The sequence below is a fragment of the Chroicocephalus ridibundus genome, chromosome 1 (assembly GCF_963924245.1).
Source record: "Chroicocephalus ridibundus chromosome 1, bChrRid1.1, whole genome shotgun sequence".
NCBI classification, from domain to species: domain Eukaryota; kingdom Metazoa; phylum Chordata; class Aves; order Charadriiformes; family Laridae; genus Chroicocephalus; species Chroicocephalus ridibundus.
Genome location: NC_086284.1, coordinates 129860289 through 129877502, shown reverse-complemented (window position 1 = coordinate 129877502; position 17214 = coordinate 129860289). Strand labels below are relative to the sequence as shown.

The 17214-nt window shown below is 47.6% G+C and overlaps 1 protein-coding gene across 2 annotated transcripts; it reads right to left on the bottom strand.

Moving 5' to 3' along the window:
• Positions 1 to 9329: 9329 nt before the first annotated feature.
• TEX55 (testis expressed 55) lies at positions 9330 to 12788 on the bottom strand. 2 transcript variants are annotated; one of them, XM_063322076.1, is made up of 4 exons: positions 12684 to 12788; positions 11527 to 12015; positions 11190 to 11329; positions 9330 to 10492 (listed from the first exon to the last, which is right to left on the bottom strand). In XM_063322076.1, exons 1-4 carry the CDS (start codon positions 12699 to 12701, stop codon positions 10480 to 10482), a joined length of 660 nt encoding a protein of 219 aa, XP_063178146.1. In that variant the 5' UTR covers positions 12702 to 12788; the 3' UTR covers positions 9330 to 10479. The 2 variants fall into 2 exon arrangements, with proteins under 2 accessions (XP_063178146.1, XP_063178078.1); XM_063322008.1 differs by having other exon boundaries at positions 11190 to 11252.
• Positions 12789 to 17214: the final 4426 nt, after the last annotated feature.

Here is a 17214-nt window from a genome sequence, read left to right as displayed (position 1 = left end):
TACTTATATTGCACGGTGAAAATCCGGTGGTTTGGGTTGGATCCATTTTCATTTTATTTAGCTTGGCATTTTTTTTGGAAACAGAAGTGTAAGTGTTGGCTACTCTGTAAGACACTGTGGATAACATGAAAAGTGGGGAAGTTGTTGCATTTCCTTGGTATTGTGAAGGAGACAGTTGGGATGGGGGTTTTGTTTACACTTTTTTTTTGATGTGTGTTTTTAAGGGCAGACTATGAGTTGGCATGAATTTGCGTGCAGAGCAGAGGGTCGGAGACCTTGCCTGAGCACGGGAGTGTAGTGGGGATGACAAAACATGCGGTGGGGAGTCCAGGCGCCAACGTGGGTACTTCCAGTGGGGTGCCTGCAGATGCTTAACCTCCCCTGTAGGTCTGCGTCTGCGCTGGCATGCTTTAGATGAGAATGTACCAACACCTCTATATAGCCAGAGACATTTGTGCAAGCTCTTGCAATTGTGAAAGCTATAGACTCACGAGTGCACACACCCCGCCACAGAGCCATAGGTACGCATGCATGTATATGTACATGTACAAATCCACACATGCATGTGCTTTCCTCACATGTATCCAGACATAGGTACACATATGAGCATCTCTATTGCGTGTGGGTTGAAGGCAAAGTGTTGACTTGGGAGTGAAGAAACGCTGCAATTTGGGGTTTCATCTGGAGGCATGGTCAGATGCTGAGGCCACAGCCTGGCCCATTTTCAGATGGAAGTGGAAAATTAAATTTCTCCAGCGATCTATCACTTGACTACGGCACTGTGCTCTATGGGTGACAGGAGGATGTGAGAACATGCCTGTCACTAAGTCTGCTGTAGCTTTTCAAAATTGGCATGGGATGGATGCTGAGGATGCTCAAAGAGAGAACAAAGATGCTGAAAAGGAGTGGTTAGATGCTGTAGGTAATTCCAATTGGCTGTCTCTGCTCCTAACTTCTGAGAATACTCTTTCACATTCCTGCGTCATTTGAATTTCCTTTCTTCATAGCATGGAAATAGTGAATTAAGACAGAGAGTGTGAGAGGGAGGAGTTAGGGAGGGAGTGAGGGAGGGAGCACACTGGGAGGACAAAGAAGTTATGGCCAAAGGAGCAGGGTCCCAGGACTCATTTCTGTGACCACCTCATGCCAGCATTGTGAAGGAACCACTCCCACCCATGAACAGGAGGCTCCTAACTGCATTTGTGATGTTGAACAGGAAGATCAGATCTCGCAGTTAAGGGAGAGGGCTCAGGAAATCCCACACCACATCCCTAGCAGTGTGGCTGCAGTGTCGGCCGGGCCCCTGTCCCCGTGCAGAGGTTCAGCTTGACACACATTGTCTGTTTGTCCTAGGGATGGGGACTTTTTTGGTGATCGTCCCTGCCGGAGGTGAGGCCGAGCATCTCTGACGCAGCGTGCTGCAAAGACGTTGCCCATGGGCAGAGGGGCTGCCACCTTTCCCGGCAGGGTTCCCCTCACCGTCTGGGTCAGTGACCTCCCCTTGTGGGCACCACCACCAGTGGCCCCAGCCCCAATTCCTGCCACCTGGCTTTGCTCCTGCATTCCCGGGAGGGCTGCAAACAGCTGCATCCCGGTCCTCAGTTCGACCTTCCTTCCCTCGGCCAGATTTGGGTTTGAGGCTCGCGCCTGCCGCCCAAGGCCTCCACGTGTGGTGGCCGGGAGCCAGCTTCTCCCCGGAGGAGAAGGGAATTCCTCATGGCCGCCTCCTCTCCCGTCTCCGTGCATCCGCACGGGGGGTGAGGATGCAGGCCGTGGGGGGACAGATGTCCGCTGCGCCCCTTGGGTTTGCAGCTGGCCTGGCCTCACGCCAGCCTTCCCTCCTGCCTCCCCAGCCATCCCGTGGCTTTTGCTACAGCTGCCTCCCCCTTTCTGCAAGGTTTTTGCCCTTTTTTCTTTTTTTTTTGCCACTTCTGTACCTCTCAACCTCAAGAGAGAGGGATAACTGCGGGGTGCGGAGAATAAATAAGTGAACACCACCTAGGGAGATCAGGGGAGAGCAACTCTGTCCCTGAAATTGTTTACCAAACAGTGCTGAGTGTGGGGAGACAAATGGCATACCGTTAGCAACAACCATGGGCTAATTATAGTGGGTTAGGATAAACCACTGGGTAGCCACTCCAGCTAAGCCGGCAAACATACAGACTGAAAAGCAGAACTGTATGTATATATTTAGTATAATGTGGAATGCAGTAAGTAACTTCTTTCTAAAACCTCAGATACCTTGGTGAAGAGCGTTACAGAAAACCCAAATACAGGCATCTTTGTGATGCTGGTAATCCTGGTATTTTGCATTTGGCAATGCATAATCCACCCATGAATATGGCATTGCACGCTTCATTCCTAAGAGGAGTGCTATAAAGCACACTCTCAAGGATTGGGGTCTCTTAATATTTTGGGGAAGGAGAGGGATACACCTTATTTTTCTAATTTTGTAGGGTAGTTTTATTCATGAGCTTATAACCAAGGCTGTATTTTGGTGGCGTTAAGATTTGCAATTTTGGCTTTTTGCATAAAGCTCAAGCTACTGGAATCATGTGATTGCATGAAAACCTGTACTTTTAGTCTATTAGAAGAAATCGTTTCTTCTCCTGACAAGCAAGCAAGCAGAAAGGACAAACAACTTGTAGGAAACTGCTCTGTCTGGTAAAGAACTGGGTTCAGGCAGGGAACTGCTTCCCCAGGGAGTTTTGGGCTAGTGCTCATAGTGAAATTTGCACATGTGGGTAAAGGCAGTAACAAATTAAATCTCGGTACCCCACTGCTAACAATTAGGCCAGCTGCTGTGGCTCCCTTCCTCAGTGGTCTTAACCCAAAAGCTTAGAGAAATTGTGGATGTTTGTAAGGGCTAATCTCTATTGGCTGCCACTACTGTTAATAAAGACGACCCTCAGGGTGCCTTCTTGCACACATTCAGAGAGATTTGTGGTCTAAATCTCCCCCTAAGGATGCCTCTTTTACTCTGCTCACTATGAAGGAAACTCGTAGGAGAGCCTCATCACAGGCCTGAGGCTAATTTCTGCAAAGGAAAATCCAGGCCAAAATATCTGCATCTTGGAGCTGCTGATCTCACCTAGGTCTTCCAGCAACCTACAGGTCACGTTTTTGTACACACAGAGACCATAAGATAAAACAAGCACGGAGGAGCCTGGGGGAGCCCTGAGGTCAAGCCCTGCCCTGGCTCCCCTCCCACCAGCAGCAATTTCTTCTGGCAGGGAAGGGGAGCCAAGCCCTGCAAGAGTGGCGTTCCCCAGCCAACACCCTTGATGGAGTAAAAGGGTCAGCAAATGGGATGTGGCTTGCTCTTGAATCTCATCTTCTGACGTGGGCAGGCCAGCTCACTCTGAACAGGAACGTGACGACAGGGAAGGCTCATGGGAGGCTAGAAATCTCACCGTGCTTGGGATCTTGAAAAATACATAGCAGGAGAAAAGACTTTTGAGAAAACAGAAAATTTCTGCTTGTGTTTTAGATAGCTTCTTTAAAAGGCTGACAACGTCCAAGGAAATTCTGCTAGAAATTGTCTCTATATTGCTCTTGGTTGTGCTCTTTGTTGTGAGTTTGAGGGCTTTCTGGCCTTTGAAAGACTGCATATCTCAGTGTCGATCTATCTATTAGCATGAGGTCCCAGCTCCCGAACGGCCTTGGCACTGTGACGGTCCTCTGGTGCTGGTGGTTCAGCTGAGTTTTATCTAAAGACTGGGAACAAGCTGTTCTGTCTGGACCTAGTGACTGCATCGCTCTTGCTGATGGTTAAAAACCTCTCCTCCAAAATCCCATGTGTCAGTCATGAGCCACAACATGGTAGAAAGAAGAGGTCTTGTTTGCTTCACTGCCTGTTTGCAAGGGGCCAAAGAAATTTGTTCACTTTAATTGTTCCAGCTCTTTGGGGATACCTCATTCCTCCCAAATCCGTCCTGCTTGCCTCCTCTGCATTAGCTGCTTCTGATCTGGGAGGCTGTAACGGACTGGCAGTGGAGCACTGCCATCTACATACGGTTGCCTGTCACTATCCAGTTTCCAACGCTTGCTGTAAGCCAAGTGCTGCAAGCATTTGTCTGATTTATCTCAGCATCTCCACCTTGCCAGAGGGCTGGAGCACGCAAGAGAAAGAGGGAGCACAGTCAAGTTAAAGCTGGATTGCAAGAGTCTCGGCAGCAGGAAGGAAGGGGAACAGCCAAGGGGTGTTGGCTGGTTTGGTGCTTAGAAGCACTGGGATGGAAATAAATAGCACGTATGCCTTGGGCGAATTTATAGTGCTCCTGGGGTGACAGCCTCTGCCTTGGCAAGGGTGCGGTTGATGTGTTACGCTGGCTCATTGCTTTGACAGAACTGTTGGCACTGTCCAATATTCTTCCTCTGAAACTCTCTGTTAAGGTTTCAGTAATTAATTGGAAACTTCCCTGAGAAATCTGTGAGACTCAGACCCTGTCATGCGCCTGGGGTTTCACCCAGTCAATCCTGTAGCCAGCTGTAACTGTGTTTTAGTTTCAGGTGGACGATGGATGGAGCTGTGCTTTGGGCCATCCAGCTCTTTTACGTGGGCCTTTTCTTCTCTACTTGTAGCTACTCCACGGAGGGACACAACTCTCGAGTTGGTCTCCCTGCCTCCTAATAGCCTTTAGCGAAGGCTCAGCCGGTCTGTGCTGCCCTCTCATGGGCACACACAGGAAAGGTTAAGTTTCACCCTTCTTCAAGATGCTTTTTAACCTCCTCCTCAAGCTCCGTTTTTCAACACATAATTTCTGAAAAGCCAGGAAAGTTTATGAACAAATTCTAAGAGGTCTATGAAAGGTAACTACGAAAAGTAATTCTGTCTATAGTTGTGGTGTACCCTGCCCAGCTCGTACCTTTTTAAAGAGCTTTGCACTTCATTTGGAAACATTTAGACATCTAACAGGGCAAAAAGTAGGGAGCTGTTGCTCCCAACAACAGGCTGAGCTTCTCCCATATGCACTCCCATCTGCCATGTCAAACACACAAGAGTCATGGCATCATACCATGGTCAAGGAGTCCCTCAAGATAGCCCTGCTATGCTACCAAGGATTCAAACAACAGGTCCAAAAGCTGGGTTCTCCAACGGGCAGTACTTGCTTTCCGTACTGTGGGGTTTCAGCAGGCTGGCATCACTGCCCTTCCCTGAATCTCCTTCCAAAGAGGCAGGATATTCTGCTAGAGCCAAGGGGGTGCTTAAACAATAGTGGGACAGAGCAGGCATAGCTTTACTCTTCAAAAGGACTCCTGTGGTGTTCGTGGTGTTTATGCCACTTGGAGTCACTGTAAATTTATCTCTCTGACCACTTCCCTGCATTTAATATAGCCTTTCCCCTAATGTCTACTAGTCTGTCCAAATACCAAAAGCTCCTTGAGGTGGAAACTGTTTTTCTTCCAGGGCTGGTATGACATGCATTTTTCCCATTAACAAACAATTGTGCTATTCCACATGTCTTTATTCACCTCCGTTTCCTGTTTTATACTAGAAGATAAGATGAGGGATGGGAAGGAGGAAGGACAGAGGTCACCTCCTGTTCTTACAAACTCACTAACCCTAATATGGATCCTGCCTCCTAGTTTATAAGAAGACTTTTTAAGTGTTGGACCAGGTGATTCCAAATAAGACATTTGCCTTAAAGGCTTGTAAGTTTGTAGTGAAGTTTTCACGTCCAGTGTAAACTGGGTGTTGCACTCCCTTAGCTACATTGCCTGGGAGGGTGAGCTCTTCCCACCTGTGAGAGGAGTTGCACGGGGATTTGTAACGATAGCCTTGAGGGAGAAAGGAAGAGCCACTCCATTCATTCAAACTAGGCATTTCTGTTACAGACCAACTACTGCAGTGTCTGCAGTCAGTCTCCAGTCTTGAATTATGTGTATAGAAATCTCTTGGGATTGCTTTGCCTAATTTCAGCTGTTCTGCAGTGACATTTCAGGCCACCACCTTTCCCCAGGAGAAGATGGCAAGTGACTGTTCAACCAACCCATGTCACCTCAACAACTCAAAGTTCTCTTTTTCAGTTGTGTATGTTGAGGCATGGCCACGAACTTTTGATACTGCTGCTACACCAATGTTGTCCATGAAGGCAGTCCCAAAAAAGGAATGCAGCCATGGATATTGATGCCTGACCTTAAGGTTTCTTCTTTTTCTTCTGCATTTCATCTGACTGAAAGAATGGTCAAGAGAAGGTTTCCCTTGAATACAACCTGAAGGTATGTCAGACAGGGTTTGATCAATTACCCTTTTCTAAGCAATACCCTTTCTAAGCACTCCCACATTCTCCACTCTTTAGCTTGAGCTCTCTCTCGAGCTAAGCTCTTTGTCAGACTTTACGCAGGGGTTAATTTCTTCCATTTCAGACATGCAAGCCCTGAATGCAAGTTGCTGCCTACCTCGAGTTTCACATGATTGTGAAACTTTGAAATCAATGGCATTAAACTAGTTTAAAATTGGTGTTATGTAGCAATGATTCATATCCAGTGAGTCACAATGAAATGTCTCATGCTATAAGTAGCTGGCCATTTGAAGAGCTATTCTGCTTGTGCCCTGTGCCTAACTAAGAAGCAGAGCAGAGTCTGTGTGAACTTTTCAAAGGATCTTTAACCAGCAGTTACAACATTTTTTTTTTTCATTGGTTAGAAGCAGTACACAGGCAACTTTAGTATTGCTTGGGGCATCTGAGTCATTTTAAGTTCCATACCGAGATGGCAGAAAAAGAAACTGATGTTTTGATCCAAGACACCTATTTAATGGTGAGTGCACTTTGCTTCTGGTTGGCCCTTGTGCATCCTGCTTCTGGGGGAGTACAAGGTTCACAACAGAAATGGTCTGTGCACCATAAGGTCATGCTATTTGGCAGCTGAACTGGATGTCACGCTTCTGTGCCAGTCCATGGATCAACAAAAAAATCTCATCTGTGAAAACTCTGCGCTTTCTCAGTGCCCAGCTCAAACTACAGAGGAAACACCCTTGGGAACGACAAACTACTGCCAGCCTCCCTACCTTCCACTCCGTGACCTATCCCTATTCACTAGAAGCACAGAGCAATACACAGGTGTGGGTAAAGAAACAAAATACCCTTTTAGAAAGAATGCACTTCAGTGCACAGACATCTCCCTCGTGGAGAGGAGAAAGAACAAACAACAGATGTTAGTCACGTTGCTTAGCACACTACTGGAGGGCATTCAAATATACTGTGACTAGCGTGCTATAAGGACTTATATGGAATAGTTTCGGTTACACACAATGAACTGTTAATTCCTTCAGAGCATCCAAGGCAAGACATTTAATGACAGTTTAATGTCATGTTGATAAATGTCCACTTGTGATGAAGAAACACGGATCCAATGGTTTGGGAAAGAAATATGGGACAGGGACAGTCACTCCGGAATTAAGACTACAATAAATTTCTCCATTTTAAATCTAACTTTTCTCCTTTTCTTCACCATAGAAAGGCTTTCATACATACAAACAGCAGTGGTGCATTAGTGCCTTAATGTGAGGTAAAATTTTTCTAGAGCCAAGGTGTATTTTTCAGCAAAACTCTGAAGCAAATAAAAAATGATAGTTGTGTGGCACTATCTTAAACACAATAATCTGCATACCTTCTGGATGATGCTTTTTCATTTTAATAAAACTAAGTTCCTGGACTTTTTTCCTTGAAGAAATGCAGTTCAAAATACAGCCCAATCATCTGAAAGGAGGTTGTAGAGAGGTGGGAGTTGGTGTCTTCTCCCAAGTAACAGGCAATAGGACAAGAGGAAATGGCCTCAAGTTGTGCCGGGGAAGGTTTAGATTAGATATTAGGAAAAGTTTTTACACTGAAAGGGTTATCAAGCATTGGAACAGGCTGCCCAGAGAAATGGTGGAAACGTCATCCCTGGAGGTATTTAAAAGACAGGTAGATGTAGTGCTTAGTGATATGGTTTAGTGATGGTTTTTGTCAGCGTTAGGTTGATGGTTGGACTCGATGATCTGAAAGGTCCCTTCCAGCCCAGGTGATTGTATGATTCTATCTGAGAGGCTTGAGGAGGAGTGAAATTTCTACTCAGTTCATTATGAGTTCCCTGAGATTTCTGGTCAAAGCCCTTGCTCAGAGCTCACCAGCTCCCCCCTAAGTCTGTGAAAGCTGAAGGGTTTTCCTTGGCCTACTGCCCTCCGCTGCCCTCCTCTTGCCATCTACACATGCCAACTCCAGACCCACATGGTTGTCCTGTGTACAGCCTCATTCATTTCTATACAACTACTGCTCCTCAAAGGCGAGGAACCTCATTCCTGAGAAACAGAGAAGACAGCTGCTCTTTTTTACATCCACTGTGGAGGACTTTTTGCTGCCACACTGCAACTTTGTTAGCATGAGATAAGATGGCCAGGCCACCAAAGGCCCTGAGATTGCTGAGGAACACTGGGTAGGGCCTTCCTTGCAACACTACTGTCACCTGTAAGAAGACTACTTTCCAGCTCACTTCAACTTATCTGAAAGAGAAATGAAGGATCTTTCCTTGCATAACTCCCTTAATGCTGACAGGAAGCTGAGGGCATACACCTGTAATCCAAGAACATATTACAAGTCGAAAGTTTTTTGTGAGTAAAAGAGAACAACAAAATACAATACACAAATGACAGAAGCAGGAAATTCGCAGCCAAGGCTGTACTCAAAAGCACCCTAATCCCGTTCTACAACAAAATGCCAACTCCTCCATCTCTTGGGAAAACATGCTGACAAGTGACGATAGAGAGGAAAAGGCTTCAGCCACTATCTTCATCTTCCATGCATTTCCTATTTCACAGAGCTGCATTAGCACTTCTCTTGCATTCACAGGGCACCTTTGCACAGGGCTGCTTATAAATTCTTGATCAAAAATACATCAAGCTGAAAGCCAGTCAGACTTTCTGTTTCATTAAGTGTCCAATTCTTCCATAAGCTGGGCTTTCAAAAGCATCTCACTGCTTCAATGGGACCTAGATGCCTAAGTCTACATCAAAACTCTTACAAAACCCATGAAGGTTTTATCTGAATCTTGAGCCATATTTAGGCTCACAATAACCTTGAAAATCTTCCTGGCCTATGAATGACAGGGGTGCTTACCTGCCTTTAACCTGGAAACACATGAGTTAACTGATCTTTTTTGGGAACTGTACATAGAAAGGCAACTCTTCTCAGACCCAGAATTTGTATGCCAAATACTTGCCTCTGTTATTCCCAAATTTTTGGGGCCCAAGCTCTGCTGTGGAGTATCACACAACCTAATCATCAGACTTTTAGCTGAAAATAGATAGATGGAAGATAAGTTTCTATGGTGCTCTCTTCATAGCCATAGAGACAGTCATTTGGGAATACACTACCATCCATCATGAAATTAGAGCACTTGCCTAAAAAAGAGAAAAGTCTGTTGTGACAAAAAACTTTCTGGCATCTACTGCACATACACTTAAATGAAGCCAAAATAACAGCATGCTCTGTTGCACATTTTCAATAATCTTCAGGCAAGAGACAAGAAAAAGAAATACAAAGTTTCTTTACAGGGTGGAAACAAACACTTGGGTAGTATGAAAATGAGGATTGTAAGTGTTTTGAGAATCAAAAGCAGTTCGAATGGCATGTTTGCAAAGTGTACCTTGACTGAATTTCCTGGGATACTGGTGCTTGGTTTTGGTTTGTTTAGTTTTATTCACCTCCCACATTCCTGAGCGACAATGTCTTCCGAAGCCACAGAGGGTGGGTGCAACTGTTGCTTTACTGTTCTACTTATCAAAATATACACTGTACTTGCAATAATACAATCAGGGCAACCCCAAAAAGCAGCATGATCAGAACCTAGCAGGGATGGTTAAGGGTGAGGCAGCCGCACCCAGTGTGTGGAAGAGGCAAAGAGACAGCTTGCATCAGAGGAGCTCTGGGGACAGCGGGAAAGCCACAAACCCAGCTTCTCAAAGTATTAGATGGGGATAGGCGCGGCTGCATAGCTGGAGAAAGTAAGCCACCAACGGAGCATGAAAAAACAGAGGACTGTGGGTTGTCCAGGGCTGCTTTATAATTCTACTTGGTTTTGTGCTTGCATTGTCTGGGCTGTGAGGTTTCTCTGCATGGAAAAGCAAAGTCTTAGGGGTGGCCTAAATGTGGGAGTTCAACAGACCTGCCTCTTCAAGGTGCGCCATACATGGATGCAGGTCCACACACACTTTAAGATTTGAGTTTGTGCATCAAACCCAATATTTGGTCACAGGATTTAAACCCAAGGGGAAGCACAAGCATACAGAATAGAAAAATCAGGAAACAGAGATACAAGCAGACATGTTCCAAGTTACTGTCAACGACTACAAAAGCACGGTGCTGTGAAGGCCCCATGCAATACCACAATAGCAAGGTCAGTAGGGGTCAAAAGGAGGGTACAGGATCTCTTCCAGAAAAACCTCTGCATCTTCGTTCTCCTCCAATATTCCCTCCATTTCTGTCTGCCTGGCATTTATCATAGACTGCACCTGGGCAAAAGGAAAAGGAAAAGGGTCATTTGGGAGCCTGTTTCCTTAGCACTGGTGCTCAGAACTGACCTTGCCATTCCTCTGCAGGATCTGCTTTCAGTATAGCATGAACCCAGCAGCAAATCACGAAGGTGGTTCTTCCCCTGACTGACCAGAGGGCAGCAAAGATTCTCTTTCTCTGTTTGCTCTCTTTCCTCTAACCTCCTCCTTTTCCCAAGGAGCTCCCCACACTTCTAACTCACTCCCAAACTATCGCCTCACTCCACTGACTTTGAATTTCCTGCGTTTTAATATCCCACAGGATCAACAGAGACAGCTCTCCTGAATAGGATCCCAGTGTGGGACAGAGGGAGCTGGAGAAGGGTCACAGGGACACACAGTGGCCCTATCTCTGTCCCCAAGCTTCTCTCACCTCTCAGATAACAGTCCTTCAGGGCACATCTACCCCATTCTCCCCCCACATCCATCTCTTCCACACACCCACTCCCACTCCTCCCTCCTCCTCTCAGAGCACATGTGGTTCCGTGCACCCTGGGCACTCTGCTCCTGCCCCATGCTTCTCCTCCTCCCAAGTGAGCAGACACACAGTGAGAAAAATAGTCATGGGTTGACCATATTTCCGGAGTGCTCAGCAAAGCTAGCTTTCTGCTGTGGCGCTAACAGACAGTCCCCGCAGAGCCCCAGCAAGACACCATACCTGCAGCAATATGAACTGCAAGGGGTCATCAGGCTTGTGGTACACCAGTTTTTCTGTGATGTCCTGAGACAGACAGACAGAAGGAAAGAAGTATTGATCCTTGGACAGATCGGTGGCTGCACTTTCTGCTCCAACACTAGCTGCATTTTAAAAAGCAAGCATCTCTTTCAATCCCCAAAGATGATCAAAGGTCCATTTCTACTGCTTTTCTTAAGTTTATGCTTAAGAAAGCACAGGACAAGGAGGGATCTGGGGAAGGGATAATTTAGTCCAAGCTAACTTTAGGCCAAGCTTTGCAAGCAAGCCTCTGGAGGGAGAAGGTAAAGAGAAATTTCACCTGAAATATCTGCAGAATATTGTGTTTCTCCATGTACCTAATGGAGACTTCAAAGGGGTCTTCGTACACCATTGGCTGCTCCGATATTTCACACGTAGTCTCTGTTGGCTTGATTACAGCTGCTGATGACTGAGCCCCAGGCGTTTTACTGCCAGCCTGTGCAGAGTCAGACACGGACATCTTGACTTTGAAACCTGGCTCTTCACCCACAGGTGATCCGATCTCATCAGAGTTTTCCCCGGATGTGAGAAATTCAACGACAGGTAACTGGTCATCAGAACCTGGTGGTTTCTCAACAACCAACTGGTCTGCAGACACTGGCAATTCCACTACAGATGGCTGGTCTGCAGATGCTGGTGTTTTAACCCCAGGTAAGTCATCCAGTGACGGTGGGGACTCAACTATATGTGTCTGGTCCTCAGATGGTTCAGCAGCTGGTGGTATGCCAGGTTCATCTGCTTCATATTCTGAATTATTATTGGGCTCTTGCTAAAATATTTAACAAATAAAGAGCAAAATATGTTTTAAACATGTAGCCTCACAGACCACGCACATCACATTACTGCATCCTTCTCTAAAAATGTTGCAGCCCCTCTTGGAGCAAGCACTAATAGGCTTTAATTTCTGTGACCGGTCTCACCCACACCCTCTGCCCATGAGCCCAGGAACTCCATTTAAGCTCAGGCCCAAGCCTTCAGACCTGGTCTGATCTACGCAGTGGGTGAACCGGTGCCTGATCCTCGCCCATTGGCTGGTTTATTTTAGGGGGACTCTAAGTGTATGTTGTACGCTCCCTGAGGCAGAGGGGGCAGGAGCCATGTTGGCCACTCGCTGGTTTGGGGGTTCCTGGTTGCAGCTGTGTCACCTGAAGTAGGGTGCTGGGGGGAGGCCAGAGCGGGAGAACGACCAGCGCCCTCCCCTGTAATTGGGAAGGGGGGTGTTACACCTGGGGACGAGGGGGGACAGGACGCTCCATGGGGAGGGGGGCATGGCAGTAGGCCGCGGGTGTCTGGGGGCTTGGGGGCATAGGAGGCCGCGACAAGGGGCCTGGGGGCAGCGCTGGCCGCAGCCAGAGAGGGCGTAGGGGCGAGCCCCGGGGCTGGGTGTGCCGGGGGGATGAGGTCTCCGGGCCCGGGGTCGCCACCGCCCGCCCTCACCAGCCCCCGACTCTCCATGGCAGGGCAGGGTTGCGCTTCGCCTTCCGCCGGCGCCGGGCCTCTTCTGCCGCCCGTCGCTGCCCGTAGACGGCAGAGGAGGCGGAAGACGCCGGAGCGGTTGCCGGGGAAACCACCGCCCCCCGGCCTCGGTAGGCGGTGCCGCCGGGGTCAGCTGGGCAGCGAGTGCCGCGCCGCCATCATGGGTGAGGGCGGAAGGGCCGGGCGAGGGGCTGAGGCGGCGCTCGGCCCTGGCCCCGGTTCTGCCCGTGGCCCCGGTTCTGGTCCTGGGGTTGGTCTTGGGGTTGGTCCTGGGCCTGTCCTGGTCCTGGTCCTCATCCTGGTCCTGGTGGCTGCCCCCTTGCCTGCATTATTCTTCCCCCTGCAGCAGCCAGAGAGGTCTCTAGGTGCGTGTTATCAGTCAGCCTCTGCGGGGGCCTCCGGCTGCCTGTGGCCTGGTGGAAGCAAGGGCAGAGGAGGGGTGTGGGGGTTGGCCATAGCCCAACCTGCCACCTGCCTTTCCTTTTGCAGGGAGCTGAGTCACTTCACCGTGAATTCCAGTGGCCTTTCGGCCTTAGCATGCTCCTATAAAGGACGAAAGAAGACCAGGATAGCCATTTGCTCTTTTTGGACCTGCTCTTAAGTACTATGGTAGGGAGGAGGCCTGGAGGAGGAGGGCAGAGACAAACCGTATCTGGAGGGTCAGATGGCAAAGGACATGTCAAATAACTTGTAAAGAGAAGCAGGGAAACAAGAGGAAGGGTAGTAAAGTGCTGAGAAAAATATTTACATGTGCATTCATGTGAGGGATACTTTCCTCAGTTTTACACAGATCCTGACAGTTGGTGTGCTGCGTGATGAACTTCGTCAGAAAAAGCAAATAAACAGATTGCCAGTTTTCCCTAAAGAGGAGATGAAGGGAATAAAGATAAAAGCTGTGCTGGGTTACCACAGTAACAAGCTTCTGAAATACTCTGGTTCATGCTCCAGTGTGACAAGAGCTGGGATTGAAACATGAGTGTCTGAAACTTCCATGGGGGTTGATGGGGGGTGAGAGGGAGGGAGATATAGGAACTTCAAAGCCCGTGCTAAACTAACAGATGTCATTTCCATTCAGAGCAGCTCCGTTTGTGTGTGTTTTTCAGGTTACGCTTTTGGCCTTTTAAGAGAAACAGCTTCCCCACTGCTCCAGTCCTAGGTTCATGACAGTGTTGTCCATATCCTCAGCCACGCTGACCGCTCAGATCATCTTGCACTGGAGCACAGCTGTTTGCACTCATGGGACGCCAGGTCATTACTGAACTCCTCTAAGCCCATCTTGCCTCTCCTGCTTTCCCATGGGACTGCGATGGTTCTGGACAGCATGCGACTGCTGGCTTTTTGGGCGTGGGGGTTTATTTGGTCTGTGTTCACTTGGAAAGATCTTGAAGGATCCTGGGTAAAATCTGTAAAATTGTTGAAGGGGCTTAGGCAGTCGGTTGGGTGAACTCTCAGGAGATTTCAGGATCTGACTTCTCAGCCTCCACTGGTTATCCTGTCCTCACATGATGGGACAGGATACAGTATACTGCCTGGTGCTCAGGATTGTCAGTCTTTGATATTTCCTCTAGGAGCTGTGGACCAATGGAGCAGGCTTAAGTTTGTAGGTAGAATATCCACTGGTTTCTTTTGTACACTCCTTAGAAATAGTTTGTTCTGCAGTGATTGGTGCGTGTTTAAACTCACATTTGCAACCCTTGTAGCTGTGAAGAAGTTTTTGCTCGATGAGGTCTTGCTGCCAGTCAGTCTGGAAACTAAGACAGCAATGTCCAGGAACAGTTGAGGTGTGAGTTAGTAGATCTTCCCTGCTTTGCAGTTAGGTATTTCTGCACAGCTGTAATGCTCACAGAGCTAGTTTATCGAGGGTCTGAAAGGAAAGCTGTAAACTGTTACATCCCTGTCATACTTCAGGGGCGCGGTGTTGGCTCTAGTGACTGCAGTTACAGTTTTAACTGAAGTACGTGTCTGCGTTCGGTTGTGTGTGTGCGAGGAGTCGTGCGCTGAGCCATCCCAGTGCTGTTTTCTGCACAGCATGACTCCGCGCAGAACTTCTCCCATGGGTTTCTCCTCTCCATCCTTTACTGGACAAGTCTAAGCAGTTCTCAGCTGCCTGCTGGCTTCAAATAGCATCCTGCTGTGGGTAAATCTCAAGCCCCATGTCTTCCTTTCATCTGTGCCTCATTGGTAAACAGCAGATCTCTCCATTTCCAACCCCACTGCCTACTGCAGGGATCTGGCTGCTGAGGCTGGAAAGCTAGGATTTTGTAGAAGGAAGTAAGATGAATGACTCCATTAAATAAACATCACTGCTCTGTTTATTCTTTCAAAAGAACAGATTACAAAAAGCAGAAGATGCATTTTAAATGCATTAAAAATTCTGGGCAAAATAATGCCTTAAACACAATGCTCATGTAACATAAATCACACGGCTTTTTTTCTATCCAGGCACATGGAAAGCAAAAACGTATTATTATATCATTATTTATATGGCACCATATGCTAAGTCTGGAACTTAAAGACTTTGAAATAAATAAGAAAACACCAGCTGTAGATCAGCAATACGCTCCTTTATTGGGAGTCACTATGTAACTGTGGCTATCATTCCTGCTGTTAAGTTAAAACTTAAATAAATTGTCAGAGAAATAAGATAGCCATTAGACATTCAGTGTCTGTCTCCTGGGGACACTTTTTCTAACAGCTGTAACAAAGATCTGCTGCTGGTTTTGTCCTCTCTGCGTAGTAACTCATTGCATTTGTCCCTGCAGTATCACAGTTGTTCAGTAGACATGGTTGAGCTGTTCACTATAAATAATGTTGGTTAACAATGCGGCCCCTTTTGGGTTAATAAATTACGCTCAAACCACTTCTGAGCCTCTTTGATTGGTTTCTTGCAAGTCTTCAGTGAAGACTTGGAACAATTCACTTTCCACAGGCTGTTCACTTTGAATATTTCTTCTTATTTTATTGAGCTGTAAATATTTATATATAATAGCCAAATCCTGAAAATACCTGTCTTAAACTCCTGTCACCTCATCCGGTACTTGAAAATCAGAATGAGATGCCTGAGATGAAACACATCAGAAAATTAAACATCATCGCTTAAAGGGGCAGAGGGCCCCAGTCAGCACCAGGCTGGGGAATTCATCTCCCTCCTTCATGCCGGAGCTGCTGTCAGGGCTTGGGCTTTCTCCCAGGCTGAGGTGGCGAGCTCACCTGCTACAGTGATACCCAAGGACGTGGCCTCGTGCTTCCCTGCATGCTGTGGCTCCGAGACTCTCTGACCTGTGGATTCGCACAGTTGCAGCCAGATGTAGTTAAGACCTTCTGGAGGCCTGGAGAGCAAAGAACAGCCTTGCGGCATGGAGCAATGATCAAAAAAACAGGAGGAAGAGGAAGGGGGTCTTTGGAGAGATATCACTGCTCATCCACGTGCCGACCTGTGACTCTGGGAGGGTCATGTGGTCGATCCAAGTGTTGGTGGGGATGACTGCTCTGACGTATGGTGGGGTGATTGCTCTGCCCTCTACCCAGAGGGTTTTCAAGAAAGTAACTGCATTAGAGGCCGGGAGGAGAGCGGGCATAAGTGCAACAGAGTGATGTGGAGAAAGCCAGCTCCTGCATGAAGTAGAGAGGGCTGAGAGGCGAGGGGCTGGGGCTCCTGAATTGCACCCAGAGTGCTCCTACATCAGCAGCCTTTGATGTGGGCTCACTTCCCGCTGCGACATTGAGGAGGAGACTGCGCCCAGGTCTCTGCTTTGGTGCAGGCGGCTCTGAGTGTTCGTGTGCAGAGACCAAACCAGAGCATGCTAGCAAATCCATCTCTTTTCCCAGCGTGGCCTCTTGCTAGGGCTGTGCCCGCGTTTCCCAGCAGAGAGCAGCAGAGCCTCGTAGCTGCTCGCAGGGGCTCCGAGTGTATCCTCCAAGACCTTCTTGCAGCGCTTGCCTCCACAAAACGCAGCAGTAAACCTTCGCTGAGCGCGCAGGCACATGTCAGACCTGTCGAGAGCATTGGTGTGGGCAAACAGAAAACACGTGCTCGCAATCCCGAAGATTCAGTGCTTTCCTGAAAAACAAGGTGCTGGCGGAAATCAGAGAGACCTTTCTTGAGGGGGTGGTCTCCAGGTTGTCTTTGTGCTCAGTGCCAAAAGGGAGCACCTTATGTATGGCTTCAGAAAGTGGGGAATACCTGCGGCAGGTTAAGCAAACGTCTTTCACAGATGACTGGCATGGACTAGGTAACCCCTTGAGGTATCCTTCAGCTCCATTTTTGGCAAAGCAGGAAAGAAACATGTTATTAGCTTCTGTGTTCGGAAATATTTGCTTTGGGAACTTTTTTAGCCTACTTTAGCTTTAACCCTTGCTATTAAAAATAAAGTTTCAGCTGCCTCTTTCTTGTTCCCTCATTTTATAGTGTTACCACGAATGTTACTGGCGGTACAGATGAATGGAAAATGTGAGATACTTCTTCTTTGCCAAGGTGTAAAAACTAATTAAA

Excerpts from the sequence above, each read along its gene's own strand:
- TEX55 (XM_063322008.1), bottom strand. Across the intron at positions 11,253-11,526 it reads ATATTCTGCAGATATTTCAG|GACATCACAGAAAAACTGGT; the intron begins GTGAAATTTCTC and ends TGTCTGTCTCAG. Across the intron at positions 10,493-11,189 it reads TGCAGTTCATATTGCTGCAG|GTGCAGTCTATGATAAATGC; the intron begins GTATGGTGTCTT and ends CCTTTTGCCCAG.